At 47.6% G+C, this 26087-nt stretch overlaps 1 protein-coding gene across 2 annotated transcripts in view; it reads left to right on the top strand.

Annotated features, from left to right (window-relative positions):
* Nucleotides 1-21405, top strand: part of exoc3l1 (exocyst complex component 3 like 1) — a 51101-nt gene extending 29696 nt beyond the window's left edge. Inside the window, exons 5-13 of one of the 2 annotated variants that reach the window (XM_033036051.1) lie at nucleotides 570-687; nucleotides 3991-4116; nucleotides 4785-4885; nucleotides 5689-5796; nucleotides 7726-7876; nucleotides 8427-8549; nucleotides 10132-10287; nucleotides 13629-13753; nucleotides 17793-21405. In XM_033036051.1, the coding sequence (XP_032891942.1) occupies nucleotides 570-687; nucleotides 3991-4116; nucleotides 4785-4885; nucleotides 5689-5796; nucleotides 7726-7876; nucleotides 8427-8549; nucleotides 10132-10287; nucleotides 13629-13753; nucleotides 17793-17979 (1195 nt within the window). In that variant the 3' untranslated portion in view covers nucleotides 17980-21405. Of the gene's footprint in view, nucleotides 1-566; nucleotides 688-3990; nucleotides 4117-4784; nucleotides 4886-5688; nucleotides 5797-7725; nucleotides 7877-8426; nucleotides 8550-10131; nucleotides 10288-13628; nucleotides 13754-17792 lie in introns of both variants that reach the window. The other variant, XM_033036049.1, reaches the window with a different exon arrangement.
* The last annotated feature ends 4682 nt before the right edge of the window (nucleotides 21406-26087 follow it).

The following is a 26087-nucleotide window of genomic DNA, read 5'->3' as shown; positions in this document are numbered from 1 at the left end:
ACTCTACACAGGCAGCACCCGAGGTCAGGATCGAACTTGGGTCTCCGTCGCTGTGAGGCAGCAGCTCTACCAGCGACTACACTGTGCCGCCCGTTTCTTAATAACTTCCCTATGACTGATTCATAGAGTGGTAGAGTCATGCATCACAGAGTGGGTCCTTTGGCCATTGTACCTAGCTATACCAATCCTTTCTGCCTACATTAGATCTGTAGCCTTGTCCTTGTGGATCTTGTACATTTCAATAAGATCACTGCTTATTCTGCGAAACTCCAAAGAAACTCCAAACTGCTTTCAGTTTGTTTCTCCATTCACTGTTCAATTGAACTGTTTACCAAAGATCTTATAGCTCCGCTATAGGATCTTTGCTGTTTACCCTCACATTACATTCCTTGGCTTTACATATTGCGAATGACAGGAAATATCCATTGATTGAAGGGAAGGAGCCCCGCCCACGAAGCAGCCAGTGCTTCCACTATGTTCAGTCAATGTCTCCAAACGTTAATCCTTCCTGATGGTGTTATCGCATCCCTGCTTCCTGCTTTTCTTTTTGTTTTCTTTTCCCCCAGCAGTCCTGAAATGATGGATCATCCGGATCTCTTTCCTGACGTTGATGTTGCTTCGCTGGGCCCTCTCGTTTCTCAGGATGCACTGGAGCAGCTGCAGAATAAATACGTGAATGCCGTCCGGGTGAGTCCACAAGGCTTTGACCTTGGGAGAATCTGTCAGGACTTGGATTTATCTGATGCTTTTTGTAAAAACCATAACTTTAAGCAGCAGCCACATAAATACTCCTGAGGGAAATCAAAGCAGTGAATCACGGTGTGAAACTGGGTTCATAGTGAAAGAGGTGAGTGCTGGGCTACTTTAGTGTAGTGCCTATATTACCAGGCTGAGATGGAGCTGGCTGCCTTAATCCAAAGATAAGGGCAAAGCATAAACCAGGCAGGATTTAAATTCAAGTATTATTTTAAGAAGGCTGGGAGTAGTGCCCATGATAGGAGAAGGAGTAAAGACAAGAGGTGAGGAAGAGAGTGGAAAGAGGAAAAATAAAGGGAAGCAAAGGAGGAGAAGAGAGAGGAGTGGCAGGAAGGAGGATGCCGGAGTTGAGGGAAGGTGCAGCAAGAAAGGGAGTGAAGAATAAATAGGAGGTGGTGAGGAGAAGGCAGAGGAGTGATGGGGAAGGAAGGTGGAAGAGTTGAGGGAAGGTGAAATAGAGGGGAAGGAGCTAGAGTTAGGCAGTGAGGAGGGAGCTGGGATGGGAGGAGAGGAGAGAGGCAGGGGGGAAGATGGAGATGGAGACTGACAGGGCAGAAGGGGTGGGAAGGAGAAAGGGAAAGACATGTTTATGAAAGACTTGCAAATCCCTGTCAAAATATACCAAAGCAGCTCGCAGCTATTTGGGATCATGTGAAGTGCAGACACTGCTGTAGGCAGGGCCGGCCTTGGGTGGTGCGGGGCCCAATTGGGAACAACTTTCATAGAAAATATTAATATATAATTATAAATGAGTCATATTCAGGCAAGTGCCGTGAGTAATTACTCAGGGTAGGCAGCTTTATAAAAAATCTTAAACTGCGCATGCGCAGATAGTTCTCCTCTCCGTAAAAATAAAAAATAAAAATAAAGAAAGTAACAATTCAATTTGCCCAAGGCTTCCAAATCTCCTACTTTCTGAATTATTGAATGGGTGGGGGGTGGAGGGTGACAGCAGGTGGAGAGATGGTGGGAAAAACGGGAGCACACTGGGAAAAGTTGAATCAGTTGTGATCTTATTGAATGACAATACTTGTTCAAAGGACCAATTGGAGGGAGAGTTCCTTTCGCAGCGTGCGGGGAGTCTGGCCAGGGGTAAAGTTGCGGGGAGGGCAGCAGCGTTGAGAATGAGGGGGTCGAGGATCATGCCAGTAACCCACTCACTCACCGCTGTGTTCCGGGCGTGGAGCCACCGCATTGTGGCCAGGGAGGGAAGCAGCTCGCGTGGCTACGAGCGGCCGCCGGGACCTCAGCGCCTTCTGCCGGCCCGCTCACCTCTGGCAGAGCTCTCCGTCTGAACAGTGAGGGGACCAGCTCAAGAGCAAAGATCATAGAGCGGAGTGGATCACTGGGTGATGGATAACAGGACAGCGGGCACTGGAGCTTACTCCTGTGTCAGTGCGAACAAGGGACCAATTGAGGTTACTCGCACTGACATATGGAGTAAGCTCTACCGCCCGCTGTCCTGTTATCCATCGCCCGCTGACACACTCTTGAGCTGGATGCTGGCATGATCCCCGACCCCCTCCTTCTCAACGCTCCTGCCCTCCACGCAACTTTGCCTCTGGCCAGATTCCCCACACACACTGTGAAATTCACTGTTGCACATGTGACAAATAAAGTGTAATTATGCTCCTAGAGCTAACCCCCTTAGTCTAGTTCAGTAAAACACTGAGTCAAGCACTGGACAACGAAATCTTTTATTTTAAGAAACAATGGCGAATTGCCTATACGATACCTAGCCACACCGCGGGATCGATCCTTGTCTCTGCTTGTCCAAGCCCTTCAGCCTCGTGCAAGCAGATACTTCCAAAAGGTTACGCAGTCCCAAGCGCTCCTCCAGAAGATCGACAAACGAACCTCGTGGAGGTTACCTTTTATCGGTCATCGAACCCTGTGGGTCAGATCTACATGGTGGCCCCTACAAACCAATCACAGATATCGATTACATTAAAGTGTTATTGACAGTCCCCCAACCCAATTACAAAGAATCCCATTACAATGTTTCTACAGAAGCTTCTGGAAGGAAGTCAATCAATCAAGTAATGTAAAATTCTCCTGGGGAGTATAAACAATTCAAACAAGGCTTCACACTTCAGCCAATCCTCAAACAGTAACATAAACACCGTGCAACATTATTAACAGTATTTACAATCCTTCTGCAGCCAGCCTATCATGCTAATGCAGTCCAACACCTTTGGGTTTCTCAGCAAAGTGCTCATACATTTTAACAATTGTGAGGACATCTGGACCTCACCATATCTGATAGTTTAATCTAGGACCTAGACTTCCTGGCACCAATTTGCAGCTCTCAGCTTTGCACAGAAATTGACCAAACAGGTTTTTCAGATGCCCTGATACTTCATTTTATATGTCTCTATTTCAGCCCACATTAACAAAAGCACCATTGCACCACTTATGAATTTCACAGAGTGGCGTCTGAGTACAAGCTCATCCCTCGGAGTGAGCAGGTGACTCGCTGAGTGATTTGCCTTGCTCGGGAGAGAATGCCAGCACCCGCTCACCTATTCCAGGGAGCGTTGTGATTACGGTAGAGAGGGTGGAGTAACAATTCACAATGATGTTGATTGGGTTGGAGGGCTTGAGTTAGGATACATTGTAAAGTCTAGGAGATAACATGAAGAGATGTATAAGGTTATGAATGATGTGGACGGGGTCAATAGCAGAGAGTCTAGAAGGGTATCAAAGGATACAGGTTTAAAGTGAGGGGAACGAGATTGAAAGCGGATCTGAGGGTAAGTGTTTCACACAAAGTGTAATATAGAATGAACTGTCAGAGGAGGTGGTGGAAGCAGGAACAGTTGCAACATTTACGAGACATCTGAACAGAGACTTGAATGAACAGGGCATAGAGGGATACAGAATTAATGCAAGCAAGTGGGATTAGTACAGATGGGTATGATGGTTAGTATGGAGGTGGTGAGTTGTAGGGTCTGTTACTATGCGGTACAACTCCATGACTATGCAGAGACAAAATGACATGTTGCCATTATCTCCATCTCACCATATGAGCCAGGCCATTGCACAACCAGCCCCAGGTGTATGTCCAGCACAGTCACAGATCAAGTATAAAAGACAGGTCCAGGGTAATAAATCTGCCCAGCATTAGAAGCAGAGCTTTGCTTGAGGGAAGCAGTGCAATTGGGTAAAAGCTGTGGAGAAGGCAGCAGGGTCTGACTCAACGCAGCCTTGATATCCGCTGCTTTCCCATTGCAGGTGGCTTTGTCAGACTGGATGCAGAAGGCGCTGGAAGCTGAGGTGAGCGACTGGTACAGCGAAGGGGAGCCAGAGTCTGACCACGAGGGCTACTACCACTCCAGCCTGCCGGCCATTGTGACCCAGGTCAGTGTACAGCGGGCAGCCAACGGTTCACCCGCTTCAGCGTTGTGGTCAGTGCGGGGGTTTCAAAGAACACAGCACAGGAACAGGCCATTAGCCCAAAATGTCTGTGCCGAACATGATGCCAAATTAAGGTAATCTAAGATGCACACAAAATGCTGCAGTAACTCAGTGAGACAGGCAGCATCTCTGGATAGAAGGAATGGGTGACATATTGGGTCAAGACCCCTCTGCAGACTCCTCTGCCTGCATATGATCCATTTCCCTCCCTTCCCTGCATATCTAAAAGCCTCTTAAATGCCACTATCATATCTGCTTCCACCATCAACCTTGGCAGCGTGTTCCAGGCACCCCTCACACTGTGTAAAAAATATTTGCCTTGCATGTCTCCTTTAAACTGTTCCGCTCTGACTTAAAGCTATGCCTCTAGCACTTGATATTTCCACACTGGATTGTCAACCCTATCTATGCCTCTCCTAATTTTATATACTCTATCAGGTCTCCCCTCCAGTGAAAACAATCCAAGCATCTCCAACTGCTTCTTATAGCTAATACTCTAATCCAGGTATCATTCAGTCATGAAATGACTCCTGGAAAATGTCAAATGATATGTTGCGATACGTTTTGTGTGTGCTTGCATTGACCTTCAAACGTTGCCCTTTCCAAACCAGATGCTGGAGGAAAATGTCCAGGTGGCCATAATGATTGGCGACCGTCTCAGGGACCAAGTGGTGGTGATGGCTCTGCAGGAACTGGAGACCTTCCTCTACAGGTAACTTCCGAAACGTAAATGGAGGAAGAAGTCGTATTTTCTCCACTGCTTACAACTCACATCCAAGATGTGCCATGATTTTCTGAGATAATCTATTGTTAATGGATAAGTTATTGTTTGGAGCTGAAGTTGAACACAACCGGTCACGAAGTTAACTTTTCATGCTGGTTGGACCAACATTTACTGCGTCGCCCCGTAAAATGTACAAACTCTGTACAGACAGCACCCTTAGTCAGGCTGGGTGGGGAGGGGGGAGAAGAGGAAAGAAAATTAATGAGAAAAGTATTTCAACCAGCTCTGGAAATGTGAGCTGCTGCAATCTCAACTCTCTTCCACATGTCCACTCTCTGTTTTCGTGACTTGAAAACCATTATCCAAACTGGAATTCCGATGGATTGAATATTTTGCTATGACAGAACCAATCTATCAAAATACTGCAATCCAAGGACATCGCACAATACGCACTGCGATAAATTGAATGCTTCATTCATAAAAATTTGCAATGGTTGAAAGTTTCTATGAATTAAAAAATGCATCATTATCTTTCCAGGTTGTCATTGTTTCACCGAGCTGCATGAATTGTGATGTTGTGGAACATACAATGTTCATTAATATTTGCGTCTCTTTCCCCTCAGTTTACAGATCCCTGGAATGTACTTCAGAACCAAACTAATGCCTGCAATAGCGAGGGCATTTAATGTGCATTTACCCTCTGTAGGCAGCTACCTGCAATAAGCATGGACTGTATCAGACTCTGCCTATCCTGAACCACTCGGGCTTTAATGACCTGCTTTATCTTTTAGGTTGCGAGAGGCTGTAATCTGTTTTGGGAAGGAGCGGAGCAAGGATCCGCAGCCTAAGTATTACTTGCTGTACCTCCTGACCACCATCAACAACTGTATCGCATTCAGGTACCAGCAGCCCTCTGATCTGATCACACTGAAGAAGGGTCCCGAACCAAAACCTTCCCATCCTCTTTCTCCAGAGATGCTGCCTGACCCGCTGAGTTTCTCCAGCACTTTGTGTCTATCTCTGATCTGATCAGACTAAAGAACGGTCCTGACCTGAAACGTCACCCATCCTCTTTCTCCACTGATGCTGCCTGACCCGCTGAGTTACTCCAACACTTTGTGTCTATCTTCAGCACTCTCATCTGTTGGATGTTGGTCAGATACCTTGGACAAGAGAATGGATCCCTGCATTTCTTACAGTTCCTGAGTACAGGACAATGGAAGCTGCTGTTTGGGTTCATGTCCTACCTTCATGGCCTGCTGCACCATGGAGCTTCACCCTTCTGGCCCCACTGATTAGATCCAGCACTCGGTCAACCAACAGACCAGAATTTGTGGGTTGACTGATGCCCCTGTCCCACTTAGGAAACCTGAACGGAAACCTCTGGAGACTTTGTGCCCCACCCAAGGTTTGCATGCGGTTCCCGGAGGTTCCCAGAGGTTTTTGTCAGTCTCCCTACCTGCTTCCACTACCTGCAACCTCCGGCAACCACCTGCAACCTCCGGGAACCGCACGGAAACCTTGGGTGGGGCGCAAAGTCTCCAGAGGTTTCCGTTCAGGTTTCCTAAGTGGGACAGGGGCATTAGGGCACTCATGGGTATAGTCTGTATGAAGGAGAGTTGTAGCAGGGGGAGAGGTTTGATGTCCCTGTTGACTGGATGAACAAATGATATAGAACGTAGAACGCAGAACAGTGCAGCCAGGAACAGGCCCTTTGACCCACTGCGTCTATGCTGAACATCAATACACTAATCTAATCCCTTACACTAATCGCTTCACGTAAACTAATCCCTTCTGCCTGCATTTGCTCCAGATCCCTCCATTCCTTGCGTATTCATTGCCCATCTAAAAACCTCTTAAACGCGATAATCGAATGTGCTTTCACCACCACAATTCTCCATGTAAAAATATTTGCCCCACACACCTCCTTTAAACTATTTCCTTTTGACCTTATGAACTCTGGCCTCTGATATTTGACGTTTCCTCCCTGGGAAAACGTTTCTGAGCATCTACGCTATCAATGCCTCTCGAATGGTGGCCTCTTCACCTGCTCACTGGCCTGGAGCAGTTGGGGGGGGGGGGGGGGGAACCTGGAACTTGGCTGTTCCATGCAAGGAACTGCAGATGCTGGTTTACAGAAAAAGACACAAAAGTGCTGGAGTAACACAGCATCTCTGGAGAACAGTCTGAAGAAGGGCTCCGATCTGAAACATCACCTATCCATGTTCTCCAAAGATGCTGCCTGACCCGCTGAGTTACTCCAACACTTTGTGTCTTATGTGTAGTAAGGAACTGCAGATAGACGCAAAATGCTGAGGTAACTCAACGGGCGAGGCAACACCTCTGAAGAAATAAGTTGGGTGATGTTTCAGGTCAGGACCCTTCCTCAGAGTCTGAAGAAGGGCCCCGATCTGAAACATCGCCTATCCATGTTCCTTAGAGATGCTGCCTGACTCTCAGTTTAGTTTAGAAATACAATGCCGAAACAAGCCCTTCGGCCCACTGAGTCTTTGGCGACCAGAGATCCCCGCACACTAACACAATCCGACATACACTTGGGACAATTTACAATTATACCAAGCTAATTAGCCTACAAACCTGTACATCTTTGGAGTGTGGGAGGAACCTGGAGAGCACAGAGAAAATCCACGCAGGTCACGGGGAGAACGTACAAACTCCATATAGACAAGCACCACCAGTCAGTATCGAACCCGGGTCTCCGGCGCTGTAGGGCAGCAACTTTGTTCCTGAGCCACCGTGCTGCAGCACTTTGTGTCTTTTGTTCCATTTGGACACTCATTGAGTGGCGTCACCCTCTTGTACTTCAGAAAGTCAGTCCAGTGGCTGCAGCAGCAGAGTGACGGGGGCTCCCGGAGTGACGGCTGCACGAAAGCCTCTCACTCCATTGACACGGCCGTGGATCGAGCTATGAAGAAAGGCTGCAGGCTGTTGATCGATAAGATGCTTCTGGAACTGCAGGTACTAAACTGAGCAAGCACTGGGAAGGCACTGAGTGGGCTAGACCAGAAAGACAAGTTTCACGCCCTGAGAATGGTAGTGTTAATTTTAGATTACCTCAGCCAATAAATCCAGCAAACAGTGAGTTTAGATCCCTGTGTGCCAATTTAGGATTCAGTTTACAATCCTGGCAACAGTAATTGAACCCGCTTGGATTGGCATTAACCAAAAATCTGTTCACTAGGAGGTCGGAAACTTTGACTTGTGTCCCATGCCAAGATGGCTGACTATTGACTCTCCTCAGAGATGGCCTGGAAATGGTCTATTCAATTCAGAAACTAGTCAGGCAAACAAACGTCGACTGTATTACTACTAACCCATGCCATATCTGCCTTGCGAAGGTTAAATCCTGGAAAGGTAGAGCAAACAAGGGAAGATAATCCCATTTACCCATTCAAAGAATTTTCAACTTCTCTTACGTGAGGTTATGTCCCAGCTTAATCTTGTAATTATTAGCTGTGTGTCGGTTTTGCTTATCGGGCGTTAAACTCACTGGGAATCCTCTCTCCAGCCTCATTTCCTCCAGTTGCTGACTGGGTCCTGGCTCTCTGGCTGCGAGTTCATTGATTCCACCTGCACTGTTATCGACACGTACTACAGCTACTTCAGCCACATCCGGGAGCCCATCTTTCAGGTGAGAGTTGATCTCCTTCATTCACTCAGCGCCTGCTTCCCGTCCATCTCTAATTCGACCTGGCAAGAAGATGGTGAGCTGCTGTTATGTGAGAGGAAGAGCAACCCACAGATTTAGCTGTCACCCAATACCCAGTTGGAACCAGTGCAACTTCATTACCAATAGGTCAATCGGTGCCATTTTATCAACACTGCTCATTTTTTCTCCGACTTGACACGTTTCCCTTTTCACAGAGGCAGCCCAACTTGCCGAATGTTTCCAGCATGTTTTTATTTCAGATTTCATGCATCCGTGGGTTTTTGGGGTTTTTTTGCTCATCATTTTATCTCCCTCTTGTTTTATTTGTTGCTTATGTAACAATGCTTAAAGGGAAATCCATCAGTGCCTCTTGTACATCATTATTTTTGGTCTTCTTGGTTGAGAAGGATTAGCAGGGCCAGAACAATGTGGGTTTGTGACAAGATGGATTAAATGTGAAAGGCAGGTTATCACCCTACTGCTAGTAGTTGTGAGGGACTCACTGGAATCTAGAAACTCCAAGACTAAGTGACACTGGGGCTAAAAGGGTGGCACAGTAACGTAACAAAACGATGCTGCCCTACAGCACTAGAGATCCAGGTTCGATCCTGACTACAGGTACTGTGTCTGTGAAATTTATACGAAATGTCCCTTTTAGGGTAAAACCGGGGTGAATGTGGAGATAATGTGTAAACCAGTTCTTCTGGTCAATAAGTGAGTGGGAACAGTGAGAGAGGGAGGCCATGGACAAATAATGTGGGGAATATGAACAATAAACTGAGAGGTTGGACACAAAGTGCTGGAGTAACTCATCAGGTCAGGCAGCATCTCTGGAGAACATGGATAGGTGATATTTCGGGTTGAGACCCTTCCTCAGACTGATCTCTCAGATTGAAGAAGTATCTCGAGTCATAACGTCACCTACCCATGTTCTCCAGAGATGCTGCCTGACCTGCTGAGTTGCTCCAGCTCTTTGAGTCCTTTAGTGTATTAATCAGCATCAGCCGTTCCTTGTTTCTCCAAAACGAGAAGGTGGACCTGGGATAAATCCACACTGGACAATGCATTCATACAATGAGCAACCTTTCTTTGTTATTGGGCATCAATAAGTTTCTGGTAGTGCAGTAGGCTTGAGGGCAAGAAAAAGTGAAGATTAACCAAGAAGCAGGCATATAATGGAAGGGGAAAGTAGTGATGAAAGAGGTGAAGCTCATAGTAAAAGGACGTGCCTTTATAAAGGAGTTGAGAAATAATTTCTTTAGTCAGAGGGTGGTGAATCTGTGGAATTCATTGCCACAGACAGCTATGGGGGCCAAATCAATGGATATTTTTAAGGTGGAAATTGATAGATTCTTGATTAGTACGGGTTTCGGGGGTTATGGAGCGAAGGCAGGAGAATGGGGTTCAGAGGGAAAGGTAGATCAGCCATGATTGAATGGAAGAGTAGACTTGATGGGCTGAATGGCCTCATTCTGCTCCTAGACCTTATGAATTTATGAACTTGAGCTGCCTGTTTGCAGCCACCGTGTGCTCATCATGCTTCCCTGCTGTGTTGCCTCCACAGTTCATGCTGGTCGAGGGGCTACGTCTGGTGGTCATTGAGTACATCCGCCGGCTGATGCTGAAGAAGATCATCTGCAAAAACGGGGGCGAGCGAGAGAAGGTGTGGCACAGGTTGTCACGTGATGCCACACAGCTGCGGGAGCTTTTCAGCAACCTGGTGAGTGCGCTGAGGTAACTCCCTCACTTATCACCATCGAAGCACTCACTGACCCTGACCCTCTTTCACTTTGTGTGCGACGGTGTGTCGTTCATTGCTTGTGCGTGTGTGTGTGTGTGTGTGTATCTAAACCGTCAGCCATGTGCTTAAGGGATAGTTCGCGCTGCTCAGTCCTTGACCACCAGTTTGTCACGTTAGGTCAGCTGGACTGGTCCTTTTGGAATATCATACCTTAATCCAGATTAATGTTCTGTGAGCAGTTTTATACAATCTGAAAATTTCTACATTTCCTGATGTCATAGAAGGAGACCATTCAGCCCATCAGGCCTATGTCAGCTCACCGAACATTTCCATTCCCCCACTAATTTTCCCTGCAATCTATTCCCCCATTGTCCCATCAACTCCTCCCAGTTCATACCTCTCACCTACTCTCCAGGGGGGCAATTTACAGTGGCCAGTTAACTTCCCAACCCACACATCTTTGAGATGTGGGAGGAAACCGGAGCAGCCAGGGAGTCATAGGAAAAACATGCAAACTCCACACAGGCAGCACCAGAGGTCAGGATTGAACCTGGGTCTCTGGAGTTGTGAGGTAGCAGCACTATTAGCTGCATGACTTTGTCACACATGTAGTGAGATTGCCTTTAGACAAGGCACACCTACTAGGCAACATGCAAGTCAATGTTACCCAGCATCGCAGGAAAGCCTACATTCCCTACATTATCTGACTTGCAAAGAGCCTTTCCCTTGTGATGATGTGTGCCACTGTGTGTGTCCTTTCCTCCACATCCTGGTTCTGATCTGCTCCACAGGGGCTGAAGGCTTGAAGCAAAGTCACACCATTTCAGCAGCTGCCACATCACTCAATGAAGACCTTAGCACCAATGATGCTATTGGTCGTTCTTCAGCTGTTGGCTATTCTTCAGCAACCTGGTGAGTGAGCTGAGGTAACACCGTCACTCATCATCATCGAAGCATTAACTGACCCTGACCCTCTTTCACTTTGAAATTGGTATTGTTTGTACTTGACAGTTCGTAAGGTCGTGATGGGTCAAAGAGCCTGTCCTTATGCTGTAAGGAACTCTGTGATAGTCACATGTACAAGGATTGAAGACAGTGCCAATGAACACATGGGCATAAGAAAACAGGAGCAAGAGCTGGCCACTCTGCCCCTCAAGCCTGCTCTGCCGTTCAATGGGATTATGGCTGATCTGCCCCAGGCCTCAAATCCTCTTCTGTGGCAGTTCCCATACATCTCAATTCCCTGTTTTTCAAAAACAAAATCTGCTTTAAATGTAATTTTAAGTTTTCAAACCAATATCTAGAGGAACTCATCGTGGTCAAGGAAAAGCCAATATATTTATTTATACTAAAGCAGAGTAAGCAGTTAATGAATGTTAGACATTGTGTGCACACAGAAAAGGCAGAAGCTGTAACCCTGACATGCTCCTAATTGTAACATCATGGGCTCTACGGGATTAAATATTTTTGGTCTGGTAAAACATTGCAACATAAACTGCAGGAAAGACACCATCTAACAAGACCGTACACAACCTCAAAAAAGCGATCTCTTGGTTTTTAACATCGGTTTTATTTTGCAACAGTAGTTTCTGTCCTGGATATTTCTTTTAAGCCTTCAATGCTGCTCCTGTTCCTAAATCTGATATTGCTTTGACGAGCGAATTCATGGCATTTTGGATACTGTGAATGGACCAATACAGACAGCTCAACTTCCTGCCCAAACTCTCTGGAGGAGACTCTCTGGAGGAGCGACATTCTGAGGAACTATCAAAAGTCCAAGTATTGTATATTCAGCAGCTGCTAAATACATGGATTATTGTTTTAAGATCATTTGGTTCACTCGGGCTCCATGGAATGAAATCTGCTCTCCCTACCGAGCTTACCAGTATGTCTCAGAAGCAATTAAGATGCATTTTGCCAAACACGTGAATCACCAAGGCAAAATATCTTTTGGAACTAGTGTGGGTTATTGGGATTAGTAAAAATGGGGGCAGTGGTCGGCTGAAGGGTCTTTTTCAATGCTGTAAAACCCTGTGATTCCAACTGTATTTTCCAAATCTTAAATGTTCTCACCTTTCACTCAATATTGAGATAATTCCCGTTGACTTTAAAATGCTGCCCCACCTGTGAGTCAGCACCCTTCCTATTCAATAAACTTCCTGTTCCTTCTATTGGCTTTGAAATTGAAATCCTTTTACAGATTACATGTTAATTTGCTGTACTTCATTGACGTTAAAGCACTTTGGTGCAGCCTAGAGGTTGGGAAATTAATTACAACAAGTTGTCAATGTCTTTTAGAGTTTAGTGTAGAGTTTAGAGATACAGCGTGGAAACAGGCCCTTTGTCCATGCTGATCATCAATCACCCGTACACTAGTTCTATGTTATCCCACTTTTGCATCCTACACAGAAGGGGCAATTTTGAGAAGCTAATTAACCTACATACCTTGTGCAGGAAAGAACTGCAGATGCTGGTTCAAATAGAAGATAGACACAAGATGCTGGAGTAACTCAGTGGGACAGGCAGCATTTCCGGAGAGAAGGAATGGACTGGTGAATGGTCTTGACCCGAAACGTCACCCATTCCTTCTCTTCAGAGATGCTGCCTGTCCCACTGAGTTACTCCAGCATTTAGTGTCTATCTTCAACCTACAAACCTTCGTGTCTTTGCAGTATGAGAGGAAACCCACATTTCCTTTTTTTATACCATTCCTGAAACATTAGTTTACTTGGAACGGCGCATCGTACATGTTCCTTGAACAAATGCTGTATTTAAAACACACCGCATGTTACTACATTCTCTGTCCTGTGCGTCTGGGTAAGGTCTCATAACTGCTGACACACTTACTTTCCACAGACAGGAGACTAACCTTTATTGTGGCCCCAAGTTTTATACCAAAGACAACCCAATCTATTGGGATTCACCTAAAACTTCCTCCTTGGGTATCTTTTCCACTTACACTTTTGGAGAAAGGGTCCACCACAAGGCCCTGTGAGACAGTAAGCACGGTGATCCTCTGCAAACAGTCCCCAGGTTACAACAGGGTTCTGTTCCCGAGAATTGTTCATAACTCAAACTGTAAGTTGGAAATGACCATAAACGGTATGTGGATCACAGGAACAGCTGTGGGAGGAGAGTGTGCGGGCACAGGAAAAGTGGCTGCCAGCTGGCCTCACTGACTGACCACAATTTGCTGCCAAGGTGTCCGGCCTTGCTGTGGTAAAGGTGCGGAGCTGGAAGGGAAGGGCAGGGTTCACTGGGTTGAAGCGTGACCTTGCTCCTGGTCCTGACCGCTCACCCCTGTTTTCTGACTGCACCAGGGACTGGAAGAGGCCGAACGGCTGACCAACGCGATTTCCTCCGTGTCGGAGCTCATCAAGCTGAAGGACAGCTCCCTGCTCAGCCTGGAGGTTTCCGGCCTGGTGGCCAATTACCCCGACATCAGGTAACTCTTCCCTCAGTACAACAAAATTTAAAAGTCAATCCCACGGTGCGATTCACAAGAGCAATTTTAAATATATAAGAAAAGGTAAAAATATATACATATAAAAAAAAAATTACAGATAAATAACAATAGCAGCTGAGGTAGAACCATTCAGTTGAATGTGAGTGTTATTTCTTATTTTGCATTGTTAAGTTCACGTATGGCTATGGGGTAGAAGCTGTCTCTGAGTCTGTTTGTGCGAGTTTTGAAAGACCTGTACCGTCTGCCAGAGGGCAGCAGGTGGAACAGGTTGTGTCCAGGGTGGGAAGGGTCCTTCAGGATGTTGGCTGCCCTGCCAAGGCAGCGAGAGCTGAAGATGTCTTTCAGGGAAGGCAGTGGGCAGCCAGTGATTCTTTGTGCGGTGTTGATGACCCTTTGAAGGGCTCTCCTGTCCGCTGCAGAGCAGCTGGCATACCATGTGGTTATACAGTACACCAGCACACTCTCGATGGAGCAGCGGTAGAAGGACACCAGCAGCTTCTCCTCCAGGTTGTTTTCCCTGAGGATCCTCAGAAAGTAGAGTCGCTGCTGGGCCTTCTTGACTGCTGTGGTGGTGTTTGTAGTCCAGGAGAGATCCTCCGTAATTTGTGTGCCCAGGAATCTGAAGTCTGAGACCCTTTCCACACAGTCCCCATTGATGAATAGGGGTTTGGGGGCTGCACTGTTCTTACGGAAGTCTATGATAATTTCCTTTGTTTTTGTGGTGTTTAGGATGAGGTTGTTGTCTGAACACCATGCTGCCAGTCTTTGAACTTCCTCCCTGTAGGCTGTCTCATCTCCTCCTGAGATACGTCCAACCACAGTCGTGTCGTCCGCAAACTTGACGATGGTGTTGGTGGAGTGGGCGGGGGCACAATCGTGGGTGTAGAGGGCGTAGAGGAGGGGGCTGAACACACAGCCCTGTGGGGAGCCGGTGCTGAGTGTGATGGGGGTGGAGAGGTGATGGCCCAGTCTGGCCCAGGTGAAGAGCAGTGGCGATGGCATCCTCAGTGGACCTATTTGATCTGTAGGCAAACTGGTGTGGATCGAAGGTGGGCGCGAGGCTGGCTTTGATGTGCTGCTGGACCAGCCTCTCGAAACACTTCATGATGACTGGTGTGAGAGCGACCGGTCGGTAGTCGTTAAGACCGCTGATAACAGGCTTTTTTGGTAGTGGGATGATTGTGGCAGACTTCAGGCACGGTGGGATGATGGATTTGGACAGGGACAGGTTGAAGATTTTCGTGAAGACCTCGGAGAGCTGGTCTGCACATTCCTTCAGAACCCTTCCTGTCATGCCATCCAGGCCAGCAGCCTTCCTCGGGTTCACCTCCCTGAGCACCCGCCTCACTTCATGCTCCTGCACAGTGAGGGTGTAGTTGTTGTTGTTAGTTGTTGCTGGTGGGAGAATGGTGACGAACTCTTCTGGTTCTGCCTCGAAGCGAGCAAAGAAGCAGTTCAGCTCCTCTGCCAGTGAGGCGTCGCCGTTGGCCGTCGTGCTGTTGCTGGGCTTGTAGTTGGTGATGTGCTGGATGCCCTGCCACACCCGCCGTGGATCGTTGTTGTTAAAGTGGTCCTCTATCTTCCTCTTGTGGGCCGCTTTGGCATCCCTGATGCCTTTCTTCAGGTTGGCTCTAGCAGCGCTGTACAGGGCTCTGTCGCCAGACCTGAAGGCGGTGTTGCGGTCCTTGAGGAGAGTTTGGACCTCTTTTGTCATCCACGGCTTCTGGTTGGGGTACACCCGGATGAGTTTGGCGACGGTGACGTTGTCAACACAGTTCTGGATGTAAAAGAGTACCGTGGATGTGTACTCCTCCAAGTCCTGATTTCCAAAAATGTCCCAGTTTGTCCTTTCAAAGCAGTCCTGTAGCTGTGAGGAAGCTCCTTCAGGCCAAGTTTTAACAGTCCTGGTGGTGGGTTGAGGGTTGTGGAACTCAAGCCTGAAAGTGTGAGAGGGCTCTGGCTCTTTATCCTGTTACTGTGACTGTCTTTATGTGAGATGACAAGTTAGTTAGTTGACACCAAAGGACACTCCAACCTTTTCTGTTTATATAAAGATGGCTACATTACTGCCCTGGTGAAGGCAGTGAGCTGCATTCATGAACATAGAAACGTAGAAAATAGTGAACCACTGCTGTCCTTCTGAAGAAGGGTCCTGACCCAAAACATCATCTATCCATGGTCCCCACAGATACTGCCAGGCCCGCCGAGTTACTCTAGCACTTTGTGGCTTGTATTCAAAGATTGTTAGGTCCTGAATTTTATTGTCAATGATTGGCCATCATTTATCTCCCATCCCAGATTGGCCAACATTTATCATTAGGCCTGATTGACCCGTAATTATCAGTCAACCATATTGTTCAAACAGGAGCCACACAGAGGTCAAACCATATGGCAGATTCCCTTCACTGGAAACCTTTAGTATAGTGAGTAAAACTCTATTCATCTGTCATATTGGTGACTTTGATGGTGACAGAGTAGCAGATGTTCCGAACTAGTGGAAGTTATTCTTGTTAATTAAACAACACACAAACAAACGATATTTTTCAAGATGTAATGCAGCAGAATAATACATTTTCCAGTGAACCTGCTAAGTTTAAAGAAAGTATGGGAGCCCGAAGCAGGTGAACAGATGGGGGAGCAGAGGAACTGGGGGCCTGGTGCTTGGAGTGTAACCACTGTGATCAGCATTAAGTGTGAAGGAAACACCTGAGATGGGGGAGAATGAGTATGAATTAAAACAGGAGGCAGCTAGCAGCAAGTGTAAGCAGTAGAAAGTGCAAAGGAAACCCCACTGCTGGGATGGTTGGTGTAGATTACAGCAGGAGACCGTTCAGTAACAATAGGTTTTATTGATAGACCATCTATTCTGAATTTCATTTCCAATCTGGCCAATGTGAATCAAGCTGACGATTTGCGATCACCCCTTTTATGCCTACTGCCAGAACAAACGTCACCCCAGCACTTTTAATATGGTCCTGGTAACACCACAGGGGAGACAGAGGAGGGTGGGTAATAAAGCTATGTTTAGTTTAAGGTACAAGAGTTCTGGCAAGAGGTGGGAATGCCTGGTGGTGTTTGTTTGCGAGGTTAAATGGCAGGAGGTGCTAGTGGGGGCTATAGACAGGGCAGCTTCTGTGCAGCACAGGGAACCAAGCGCAGGAGATGGACCACCAACCCGGCAACAATCATGTAAATATTTCAACTTGTTTTTACACCCAACGCCGACTTGTTTGGATTTTACATTGAAGGAGTTAAAATATATTTGCCTCAATGTGACTGTGTGACAACCGATAAACGAAAGCTGATTTAGACTCTGCTCTTTGGCAAACCAACCTTGAGTCAGGGAATGGATGCTCCACACTTCTGTGCTGGCCAAATATGCATAACGGAGGAAGAGCACATCGAGACGAGCAGGAGAGGTTAGCAGAGAGATACAAGAGACTGCAGATTCTTGAGCAAAACGCAAAGTGCTGGAGAAACTCAGTGGGTCGGACAACACCTGTAGAGAGTAATGGACTGAGGATGTTTCAGGTTGGAACCCGTCTTCAAACTGATTGAGTAGAGGGGAGAAAGTTGGTAAACAGAGGTGAGTGGAAGGGGCGGCAAGTCTTAGGTGGTTTCAAATGAGGAAGGGCGATTGGCAGATGAGTGTAGATAGGAACAAAGGCTGGAGCTGAAATGGAGACAAACGGGTACAGGTGGAATCAGATAAGAGGAGGAGTGATGGGGTGAATGGGAACAGGGGACATAAAAGAGGGGGGAAGGGGATGGAAATAAATGGGGGGTGGTGTACGGATAGTTGGGAGGAGCGGAAAGAAACTGGGTAATGGGGCTGTGGGATAAAGGTGTATGCATGGAAGTGGGTGCGGATGAAAAATCAGGTGGGTGAGAGGATGGGGATTACCAGAAATTGGAGAATTCAGTGTTGATGCCTTTGGGTTGTAGGCTACCCAAGCATAACAGACATTCGTAGTCTCCTTCCTTAATGATTGAAAGGTTTCACCATTCTCTTCCCTAGTGACGAGCATGTTTCAGTGCTGTTGGACATCAGGGGGGACGTGTCCAAGGAGGTCCGTGGCACTGTGTTGGAGATGCTGGAGCAGAGCAGTCAGATGCCTCCTGAAGACTACCAGCCCATCTTCTCCGATATCCTGGTGCCAGCTCCCGTCCTCCCCTTCTGCCTCCACACCGTCAAGTGCAGCTAGGCGGCCGGCCGTTAAATCTGTCCTTGGAAGTGACGTCCTCGACCGGCGGGCCGGAGAATTGGCAGGCGTTGGCGGCTGAGGTGGCAGTGCCAGCCGAGGTCTTGCTCCATCATACAGCCGGAGCATACAGTAGACGCGGAGCCCTGGTGGGACGGGGGACCAGGTTGGACAGGCAACCACTAGCATGAAGCTGTGTTGCAGCGCATCAGATCTCCGCAGCACCTACAAGTCTCGCCTACTTACAAAGCATGCCAGAATTTGCTGGAATGACCTCTCTCCTTGGCTCGGCGCTAAAGCCAATGGTCGTGTGTCCCTCACAGCTGTGGTTCCTGGTGGATCATCCATCATCGCATTCCAGTGGAGTCTGTATGCAAACACTGGATTAAGATGGGCTTTGAAGCCTTCCTCGGCTGAATAACCCACCTACATTCCTGGACAAGGCACCCCCGAGGAGGCTGGTGTTGGATGGAGCAAGACAAATGGGATTAGTTTGTATCGGTATGATAGTCGGCATGGGAACAGTGGGCCGAAGACCTGTTCCTGTGCTGCCATGCGCCATGACACCAAACGGCATGACACATATGTCTGCTGGGCAAAGGGTAGCTTGGCAACATCCCTGCCAACTACTCTGCCACCTGCCCACAAACCCAAGCATGCCCTTATTTCCAGGCCTCCGTGTGTCTTTGGGAGTGAGCCTCCAGGAATGCTCTCTGTGGAAGGAGTTTCACTCCCAAAGACATGCGGAGGCTCGGAAATAAGGGCATGCTCAAAGGCACTGTCTCACGGGTAGTCATGGGAATGTCAGCATTAGTGCATGGGTTAGGGTGGCCATTAAATCCACTGGGACATTAGGTTGGGTTGAATTCTCATGGAACTGGGTGGAGATTGGGTATGGGGTTGGCAAGATGGAGAGGAGTGGAAGGGAAGTGTTGCCAGCTTTGCCTTGATTTCCCCCAACCATCCAAATTACCCACGGCTTACCTGCACCATGTCCGCCAACATTTCACACCCATCTCCGCCTCCTGCCTCCATGCATGCCCCACTGGTTGGTGCCCCCTCCCCCATCCTCCCAGTGCATTTGATCTGACAGATCAACCAGTCCCTGAATAAAGTGCCACGGTTAACCGTGATCCCATTGATAAATAAAAGAATAGGGCTGTAAATTTCTGGAGGAGTCATCAGTTGCATCACAAGGCACAATGTCAGCTCACTGACATGGACGGTGGAGTCTGTGGTAGAAGATATCTAAAATAAATGTCACTGCAGAAAGGGATCCATCACTATGAACGCTGCTTTTAACATCACAATACATTTCTTGTGGATTTATCTTTGATTGATAGTTCATAGGTTCATAGGTGATATGAGCAGATTTAGGCCATTCGGCCCATCACGTCTAATCTATGTCTCCCTCCTAACCCCATTCTCCTGCCTTCTCCCCATAACCCCTGACACCCGTACTAAACAGGAAGTGATGAGACCGCTGGGCAGTTTGACCTCTTGAAGACATTGTGAAACTGACACAGTCCGATCCCATCTGATAAGTTGCAGGGAGAAGGGACCGAGATCTCCCTCTCAGGTACTCATTGGCCAACTGCGGGCAGTAACCACTTGAGTTGGGACATCGCTAGGTCGTGCTTACACAACTTGGACTGTGGTGACCTGGATTTCTTTGCACCAAAGTTCCTATAGCAAAACCAAATGACCATCAGGTCAAACCCAGAACCTGCCAGAGTGTGAGTGGGATGAAACTCTTTGAGCACTGTACAGCTTCCTCATTAATTTCTGCCTGGTTCAACTTTGTCCTCTCACAGTTATTGGAGAGGCTCGAGCAAAGAGTCCTTGGATTGGAGGATTGTCCCCTTCCCTCTCACTGAAAACCACTGCGTGATTCTCACAGCAAACCTTATTAATAGTACATCTGCTGTAATCTGTTCCTTACCCTCTGAGAATTCACTGCTTAAGCATCTCAACCCCTGTGAAGTCCACTTCCTGTAGCATCCTCTGTGATTGCTGCAGTTTATTTAATAGCGCATCAGCTTTCTGTTCTGATTGGAGGAACTTCAAGATGTCGGCCCTCTTCATCCTTGTCCTGAAGCCTGAAGGCCAACCCTTCCCCACCCAGTCACTCGTGAAGCAAGTTCCCCCGCCCCTTGCCCCCCTCCCTTGTCGTACTTGATCCCCAGCGGTGAACCCCACCTCGGGTAATCTTGTTTCTAGTCAAATATTTACTTGTGCAGTGGCTCTCACTTGGCCTCCTGCCGCCCTTCTCAGCAGCCACCCCTACTTCATCCAGAAGTGCAGAGTGGATGATCCATCACAGCTTCCTCTTCAGGTCCCCTCCATCACAGAACTGGTCTTTAGCCAAATCAATTCATTCCATGCAATGTCAAGAAATTACCGTAAGTACAACAACAAAGGCCTCAGGGCCCCCTGCTAACAGCCAGTTGTAGGACTAAAGACCTGTAATCCAGAAGCCGTTGAGCTCCCAGCCAAGCTGTTCCAATACGGTTGCAACACAGTGTCTCCCCAGCAAAGTGGAACAAGTCCTGTTCGCATATTGCAGCACAAATCCAAATTAGCTAAATACCCCTTAATGAATCCACTTTGGAGACTGGATGTGTACAGCTCACACAACTCTTGAAAACCTCATCATTAGCCAGGACCAATGAGCCGACTGATTGGTACCCCATCCACTACCCTAAACATTCACTCTCTCCATCTCTGAAGCATAGTGACTGCGCCATCAACAACATTTGCTGCAGTTACCAGTCAAGTCTGCTCCGACAGCACCTCCCAAACCCACAGCCTGCACTGTTTGATAGACCAATGTCAGCAGGTGCAAGGGAACACCGCCACCTGCAGGTTCCACTTTGACTCACACATCATCTTGACTTGGAACTATGTTGCCGCTCCTTCATCGTCACTGGGGCTAAATTCTGGAGGTCATTCGCTGTGGGATTATTCGAACCAGTAAAGCAGCAGCAGTTCAAGGTGGTGGCTCACACCCACCTTCTCAAGGGTGATTGTAGGTGGGAAATAAAGGCTGGCTACTAGCTTTGCCCAGACCAGCAAAATTAATAAATGAAAATGTATCATCTGACTATCCTTCACCCCCCTCCCCCCACCGCTCCCTCACCTGCCCACTCCTTTATGAGTCTGCTGCCCTGTTTCCTCCACCCTGCTGCCCAATTATTACACCGTAGTCAACACCAGGCCTTGATATCCTGACCATACCATCAGGTCCACCCCTACAACCGTGACCGGGACTCAGACCCAAGACTGGGGCTCTCTGCTTGGGTCTGTAACTGCACGGTTTCTGAGGGCCTGGGGCATGAGCAGTCCTGCAGGAGGATCTGTGAGGCTCTGTTACAAATCCGTGTAGGAAGGAACTGCAGACACAAAATGCTGGAGCAACTCAGCGGGTGAGGCAGCATCTCTAGAGAGAAGGAATGGGTGACGTTTCAGGTTGAGACCCTTCTTTAGACTGAAGAAGGGTCGCGACCTGAAACGTCCCCCGTTACTTCTCTCCAGAGATGCTGCCTGTCTCGCTGAGTTACTCCAGCATTTTGTTAGTCTCTCCTGTACAAACGCTATTGGCATACAGGCACTGCCGCAGTCAGCAGCCGCCATTCCCAGGTAACGCTCTCTCCTCTGTGCCTATGACGAGAATTAGCAGGAAGACGCTGACCTGAGTAGGTGACTCCTTCTGTTGATCGGTTCATGTAAGGATCCTGAACACTGGACTTTCATTACCAACTCTTACGATTCACAAACAGAACCTGGATTCAGCTTACATTATCAATGACAATCAGAATGTAAAGAAAGGCGTACGTTTATGATAATCCTTTCATAATTTCAGGATGTACCAAAGGACTCCACAGCGAGTTCAGTGGTGTGGTCCACATTCATGTAGGAGTTGCGGCAGCTGATTTGTGAGGTACCTCAAACAGCCATGCTTTAATAGAGTCACATGGCACTATAACAGGCTCTTTGGCCCATTAAGTCCTGCCAACCACCAACCACCGATGTACACTAATCCCATTGTTTTCTCTTCACATTCTAATCAACTCCTGTCAGATTCTCCCTCTCACCCATACACGAGGTTCAATTAAATCACCATCCTCTGTGTCTTTGGGATGTGGGAGGAAACTGGAGAGAACCTACATGCTCACAGGGAGAACATGCAAACTCTACAGAGCAACACCTATGGTCAGGATTGAACCCTGGGTCTCTGGAGCTGTGAGGCAGTAACTCCATCATCTGCACCACCCTGCCATATAGAGTATTCATTTACTGATTTGATTAAGGAAGGGACATTGACAACCCATGGCCCTTCCTCAATATGCTGGTGATGGAATGTTACTCATCTGACAGGCACTCATCCACCAGAGTGTTGGCCTGATTGTATACCCACTCTGCTGCCTTGACTCGTGAAGCTGGGACCCCTCACTCATGGGATACCAATGAGCCCCAGCAGATGTATTCCAGATTGGGTCGTAATCGGCCACCTCCATAATAGGTAATCCTGAACTTCAGATGCACCTCCACCTGAATGTGACACATGGAACCATAGGTTAAAACAGGATATATGGTTATAAGGGACTGTTCCATCCCCCAATGTGCACACTCTACCATATCCATTCTGTTGTATCAAAACCTCCAGGAGCAATGCTCCTCATGAGGCATGTTGGATTCAAATGACTGTTGCCAGTGAGATGGAACCAGCTTTACTTGGTGGAAGATTCCCCTTTCCTATGTCCTGGACTTCAATGTAAATTAATGCAAAATCAAAGAGCAATTGGAAGATTTGTCCCAATGTCAGAGTGAAGCAATTCAGCGAGGCAGCCCATGAACTGCCTGTGTTAACTGAATTTTCCATGGGTCCCGGAAATATTGTCTACCCTGGGGGTACTGATGGATATTTTTGGTTCAGAGGTACTTTTGCTTACTTGCTAGCATTGTTTGTTCCTGTCTAAAAATAAAAGCCCAATGGACTAGGACACTGAGAGTCTGTTTGGCCCCTTCTTTGCAAATGGCAAGTTTCCAGCCATCGGTGCTGTCAGAGAACTGCATGTAATGGGCACTGGCAGAATAGTCCCACACATGCCGCACTGTGCAATGATCTCAAATCTGCAGAGATTGGGACTGAAATTGTGTCAAGGTACACTTTTCCCAAATCACTCTAGCGATTTAAGTAGGCTGGAAATGGTTTAACCTGATTTTGTTGATAATGGAGATGAATTTATCTTGCATGCACTCAGCAATAACTTTCAATGGTATTCAAGTCCAGTCGAATTTATTGTCATTTGCATAAGTACAGTGAGGTACAGGTACAACAAAATCTTGCAGCAGCATCTCAGGAACATGGACTCATGCAGCACCACAAAAATATAATTTATACATAAATTTAACAAGGTATTGAAAAGAAAAAGACTGCAAAAACAAGACGAGAGTGCAAACATACACAGGCCCAAGTAGTGCAAGAGGTGGCCCATGGTGTTCCATTGCCGAGGTAGGATCAGGGTTGTGCAGGTCAGTTCAAGAACCTGATGTTTGTATAAAAGTAACTGCTGCTGAATTTGGTGGTGTGGGACTTTGGACTTCTGTATTTCCTGTCCAACAGTAGCAGTGAAAAGAGGGTATGGCCCAGATGGTGGAGATCATTGATGGTTGATGCCCTCTTCTTGAAGCAGCACCTCATGTAGATACTTTATATGGTGGGGAGGGCTGTACCCTTGATGGACCCAGGCTAAGTCCTCCGCTCTCTGCAGTCTCTTCCATTCCATGCATTGGAATTGCCATACAAACCATCGGGATACTTTTGGTAGATGAAGGGGGTGAGCAAATGTTACCAGAAGTGACAAGAAGCACAATTTTTTACACACAGAGGTGGCGATGAAGGGACAGGGTGGATGTGGAATGCACTGCTAGGTCCACGAAGGAAACTGATTCAGTTGTAGAATTCAGAAGGGGGATGGTTAAATATCTGAAAGGAAAGAATTTGGTAGCGGGAGTGTGACCAGCTGGATTGTTCTTGTGTAGAGTGTCAGGGATTTAATATATCGTAGCTTTATTCTGTGTTGTAATTCCTTGTGAGATTCCACTGCTAACATTGCAGTACAAATTGTGCCTTAACTTATCAAGGTCTGGTCTACCTAGAATAACTGGGAATTTATTTTATATTAATTTGTTGGCACCAAAGAAAAGCAAGGTAGATTGCCTCAATGACTACGATCCAATGGCTCCAGTATCCAGTATCATGACTTCTGGAGATGGGGATTCACACAGATTTGAACTGAAAGGTGGTCAGGGTACAAGAGAGTAGGGAAGGTGTTGATAATCATGATAGACACAAAATGCTGGATGAACTCAGCAGGACAGGCAGCATCTCTGGAGAGAAGGAATGGGTGACGTTTCAGGTCGAGACCCTTCTTCAGACTCATGTATTGTCTTTCCGGTTAGCACACAATTGTTCACTGTACAATGTAGGGTTGCAAACATTCTCACTCCCAAATAACGGACAAGGGGTCAAAATACGGGACAAATTCCCGACGGCAATTCGTTGACCGACTCAGCCATGGCTGGGTGAATGATGAGTTGGCCCGGGTGCTGGACTACACATAAAGCCCAGCTGGCGGGACAGCTGAGGAGTTTTGGCCCGCTCGATGGCGCTTAAAGTCCGGCACCCCATCCAACTCATGAACCGATGATCGGCCATGAGAAGGAGGAGTGGTTGTGTCGGTGGTAATTGAAGGTCCGAAGGTCGGACAGCTGGCTGGGATGCCGACTGACAAGGCCACGTGCAAGCCAGCAGAGAGAAGAAGCGCTAACTCCACTGCTCCGGGCCGGTGTCCCATCAGTCCAGTGCTGTCGGTTAACCCGGCGGGACAGGCAGAGTGAAGCTGGAGTTAAAGCTTCTTCTCTGTGCTGGCTGTAAGCCTGGGCCGCCACTGCAACGGGCCGGTGTCCCGTTAGTTCAGGGTCACCCCGGACATCTCCAGCCGCCCCCAGATTGGGATGGGACACTCGGGAGGGGACGGGGATGGTCCAGTAACAATTCAACAGCGCTTGCAGTGCCGGAGACCCAGGTTCGATCCTGACTACGGATGAAATGCAGCACAGCTGCCGAGAATGTTTATCGCAAGTGACATGCGCAGTCGGAATACCGAACTCGCTTGTAAACAAAACTCAAACTACACTGAAACTCAAACTGTTGCCAAGGTTGGATCAGCCGTGATCTTACTGAATGCAAAGCAGGTTGGAAGGGCTGAATGATCCACTGGTGCAGGGGTTGGGAACCTTTTCATGCTGGAATGCCACATTAAGTTAGCTGTAATCTAATAAGGCTGCATCCAAGAAACTTCAATTAGATATACTTCAAAATGTACATTATTTTGTTAAAATAGCCCTCATGACTTACTAATGTTTTAATTGTGCCTGTCAGTCGGGGAGGATTATTTCATTGAATCTTATTTTACTCTTTGGTATTTTAAATACGTTCATTTTAAGATTAAAATAAAATTAATAAAAGACGAGAAAAAAAACATATTAATAAAAATAAAAGGTAGACAAAAATGCTGGTGAAACTCAGCGGGCGAGGCAGCATCAATGGAGCAAAGGAAACAGGCGAAGGGTCTGAAGAAGGGTCTTGACCCAAAATGTCGCCAATTTCCTTCGCTCCATAGATGCTGCCTCATCCGCTAAGTTTCTCCAGCATTTTTGTCTACCTTCGATTTTCCAGCATCTGCAGTTCCTTCTTAAATAAAAATAAAATGATTTGTTCTACAAAATGTGGATTCATTCAAAAGGCCGCATTTAATGGCCTAGAAGGCCGCAGGTTCCCCACCCCTGCACTGGTCCAGGCCGCTGCAGGTTCCCCACCCCAGGTCCGGGCCGCTGAGGAGGAGGATGTTCACCGTCGAGGTTCGGCGTCGGCGTTCCACCAGCCCGGCGTGAGGGCCTGAACATCGGGCCACCCGGGGCGGCGACTGCGGGTGCTAGGAAGGCCTCGACCACGAGTGAACATCTGGGAAGAACGGAGGGGAGGCTGGCTGGACTATGGTGCCTTCCTCACCTTGGTGCCACTGTGTTATGTTGTGTCATGGACT

Source organism: Amblyraja radiata, chromosome 17 (genome assembly GCF_010909765.2).
Source record: "Amblyraja radiata isolate CabotCenter1 chromosome 17, sAmbRad1.1.pri, whole genome shotgun sequence".
Taxonomy (NCBI): Eukaryota; Metazoa; Chordata; class Chondrichthyes; order Rajiformes; family Rajidae; genus Amblyraja; species Amblyraja radiata.
The sequence above is the reverse complement of the archived record's forward strand: the minus strand, read 5'-3'. Positions and strand labels throughout refer to the sequence as shown.